Below are 3,544 nucleotides of genomic sequence, written 5' to 3'. Positions count from 1 at the left end.
TTTGTTTGTTTCAGAAATGAACTTCTGACCATGGGGGACTGGAACTTGTTGGGCAGCATCCTTGAAGAAGTGCACATCCACTCCACCATAGTTGGCAAAATCTGGCTCACAATCCTGTTCATATTCCGAATGCTGGTGCTGGGAGTGGCTGCTGAAGATGTCTGGGACGACGAGCAGTCCGAGTTCATCTGCAACACAGAGCAACCTGGCTGCAACAACATCTGTTATGACAAAGCCTTTCCCATCTCTTTGATCAGATACTGGGTTCTACAGATCATATTTGTCTCTTCCCCATCATTAGTGTACATGGGCCATGCACTGTATAGGTTAAGGGCACTTGAGAAAGAGCGACAGAACAGGAAAGCCCACCTGCGGGCTCAGCTGGAAGACCTGGAGCCCATGCTCGAGGAACACAGGAGAGTGGAGAGAGAACTGCGTAAGCTGGAGGAACAGAAGAAAGTAAATAAGGCACCCCTGAGAGGGTCTCTGCTGCGCACCTATGTCCTACATATCCTGACCCGGTCGGTGGTCGAAGTGGGCTTTATGATAGGTCAGTATCTTTTATATGGGTTTCACATGTCCCCCCTTTACAAATGCACTCGGCCCCCATGCCCTAACACGGTGGATTGTTTTGTGTCCCGACCCACAGAGAAGACCATCTTTATGGTTTTCATGAACAGCATCGCCGCCGTCTCCCTCTTCCTCAACATCCTAGAAATCGCCCACCTGGGCTTCAAGAAGATCCGGAAGAGCCTCTGGGGGCAGCCGCAGTGGCCGGCAGGCCTCGCCGAGGAGGATCCCAGCCTGTACAACTCCAAGAAGAGCTCGGTGGTGCCGCCGCCTCCCTGCCTGGCCAGCAACGCGGCCCCGCCGCGCCCCGCGCCCGCCCCGCTCCCGCCACCGCCGCCCGCTCCCGGCGTGCCCGGCCCGCCGCCGGCCCGGCAGCACCGCGGGCAGCTCCGGGGGACGCCGCCGCCCCGCCGCCGGCACCACGGACAGCACCAGCCCTCCTCCAGCAGCGAGGAGGCGCATCGGGCCGCCGCGCCGGGCGGCGGGGCAGGGGCGGCGGGGGCGGCCGCAGCCGCCACAGCCCGCCGGACGCCCCGCAGGCACAGCCGGGTGAGCGCCTGCCGGGATCTGGACCTGGAGGAGCGCGGCGACTCCCCGGACAGCGGGCACTGCCCAGGCACTCGCAAGTCCAGCTTCCTGTCCCGCGTGCTCACCGGGAGCCGGGCGGGCAGCGACAGCGAGGGCACCGCGTCCCGCCGCGGCTCCGGCCCCGGCTCCGGCTCCGGCTCCGGCTCGGAGGGGAAGCGCCGCGAGGAGGGCGCGCCCAGCCCGCCGCCCGCCGCCAACACGGGACGCCGCCTGTCCATGGCAAGTAGCGCCCGGGGCAGCCCGCGGGAGGGGGGCGAAGGGGGAGCCCCGCACCCTGTCCCGGCCCGGGGGAGGAGGAGGGGCCGAGCCAGGGGGCAGGAAGGCTCGGGCAGGACTTCCAACGCAGCCCCAGCGCCTCGCTGCCTCCCGGACCGTGCCAAGCTCCCAAACGCTCAGGCTCCTTTCGCAGTGAAAGCAGAAACACCAGGGAATTCCTGAGTCCTGAGGAGCTCTAAGTCACCGAATCGCAGCTTCTATACACTCATTCCATCATCCCAATCAACTCGACCGGGACTGTGCCAGGGAAGTTTCTTCAGCTCCACCCCAGGCTGACACTGTAAGAAAGAGAAGTCTTGAATTCATTGAGTTCAATGGCCCAGCTTCTCTCAGCTTCAGGGACTTTGTCCCAGAGGTGACCACCAAGTTCAATAATTGTTCAATGAATAAATCAAGAGATATACATATAAAACCCCCCACCAAATAATTGCAGTGCAGAGACAGTGACTACAGAATTGCTTTTTCAGCAGCTGTTACTCTTCTTTGGCAACATGCTCTAGGCTTGCTTACAGTCAGCGTTGATAAGCTACAGTGCTTGCACTCAGGAATCAACAAGGCTTTCTTAAAATTCTGATTTTATTTGAATTTTGATTGCATCAAATCACAGGTTTTGTCCTCTGAGAGCATAGAGGCTCCTTGAAAAATGCCTGCAAGCCCGTAAATATCTTTTTATAGGGCATCTAATAAATAAGCTTACTTTACACAATGATCAAAGTCATAGATTCTGTTGAATTTTTTTCCTCACTATTCCTAAAAAAAGCCAAACCCACCCTTTTTCCTAAATACAAAATAAACAAAACAGAACAACCAACTAACTTCAAATCTTCTGTGGCAAGAAACAGAAGGCACTGCTCATCCAAAAACTGTTTGTGGGTTTTAGCTTTCATGGAGTTACGGTTTCTTCAATAAGCCAATCAGCATAAACCATATTAAATTGTCACTTAGGTGCAATTTAACCACTTTCCACTCCAATATTTCTAATACTAGGGGAGGGCTTAGAGTCTAATCTGTCGATCTGCTGGTTTTGATACTCAGATAGAAGGCTCTTTGAAAAGGTGAAGTGCAGAAATTTATTCAAGCAGGACAGAATTTCAGTAGCACCCTGCTGAGAACTCACTGAAGTTGTTTGGTAGTTTTTCCTTTGTAATGACAACGACTTTATCTTCCAGGGGAAATATTCAGAAAAATACAGTCAGTTTGCAAAACAATGTCATTGCTCTTGAAAGCAACACTCCTCTGGCATGCTGCCTTTAGGGATTATTGCGTACTGGACTGGCCCTGGCATTTTAAAATGTGACTCATGTAGGTATGCTACCTGGTGTTTCCTGCTTACAGTACATGATATTTAAAAGTAAATGTGCTTCTTAACACAACTGAGTCAAGATTTTGGCGAATGCACTTTGGCATTGCTGCAGCATTTTATGAATATCGATTTCAATACAGAAATATGCTGGTGCATCATAAATATGTTGAACCTGGGTATTAAAACTTGGATATTCTTATAATAGACTGTATTCCCCAGTTCCTATATTAACTATTTAATTTTGGTTGTCAAAGGCAGTCAGCATTGGTTAGATTAGTTTTGATTTCCAGAAGACAATCATCATATATAAATGACAGAATCATAGAATGATTTGGGTCGGAAAGGATCTTAAAGATCATCTAGTTTCCACTATTAGACCTAAACAATCTATTAAATTCTGAGAACAGATCACCAAAACTGGACCTTCATTGCATCAGGAAAAGCACAAAGCAAAGCAAAAGTGGAGAGTCATTGCATGACATGAATGTCATTTCCAACTGCTTTCACTCCACCTAAACACAATGATAAGAGCATCACTGACTATATAGATGAACTAATTTCAACTCAGTGGGGAGCTAGGCTAAATAATGTTACAAAACTCCACACTGACAGGGGAATTCAGCAATGGTGTACAGCTGAAGACAGGCTATCTGTGTTTCTCCAAAGCCTTTGTTCTGAGGACCACATCTTTGAAGTGACAGCAAACAATTTGTTCCCTGATAACTTATCTCCAAGCTATTAATTTCCAAGGCTCAGTTACAGGATTCACCTTAGAGACTATATGGTATCTTATCTTCTAAGAAATAT

The 3,544-nt window shown here is 50.4% G+C and overlaps 1 protein-coding gene across 1 annotated transcript; it reads left to right on the top strand.

Annotated features, from left to right (window-relative positions):
- The first annotated feature begins 30 nt into the window (after window positions 1–30).
- On the top strand, window positions 31–1,596 carry GJA10 (gap junction protein alpha 10). Its single transcript, XM_027884485.1, has one exon. It carries the CDS (start codon window positions 31–33, stop codon window positions 1,594–1,596), a length of 1,566 nt encoding a protein of 521 aa, XP_027740286.1.
- Window positions 1,597–3,544: the final 1,948 nt, after the last annotated feature.

This window comes from Empidonax traillii, unplaced genomic scaffold (genome assembly GCF_003031625.1).
Source record: "Empidonax traillii isolate 1590-97213 ecotype Southwest subspecies unplaced genomic scaffold, ASM303162v1 scaffold147:size910788, whole genome shotgun sequence".
NCBI classification, from domain to species: Eukaryota; Metazoa; Chordata; class Aves; order Passeriformes; family Tyrannidae; genus Empidonax; species Empidonax traillii.
This window is presented reverse-complemented; position numbering and strand designations above follow the sequence as displayed.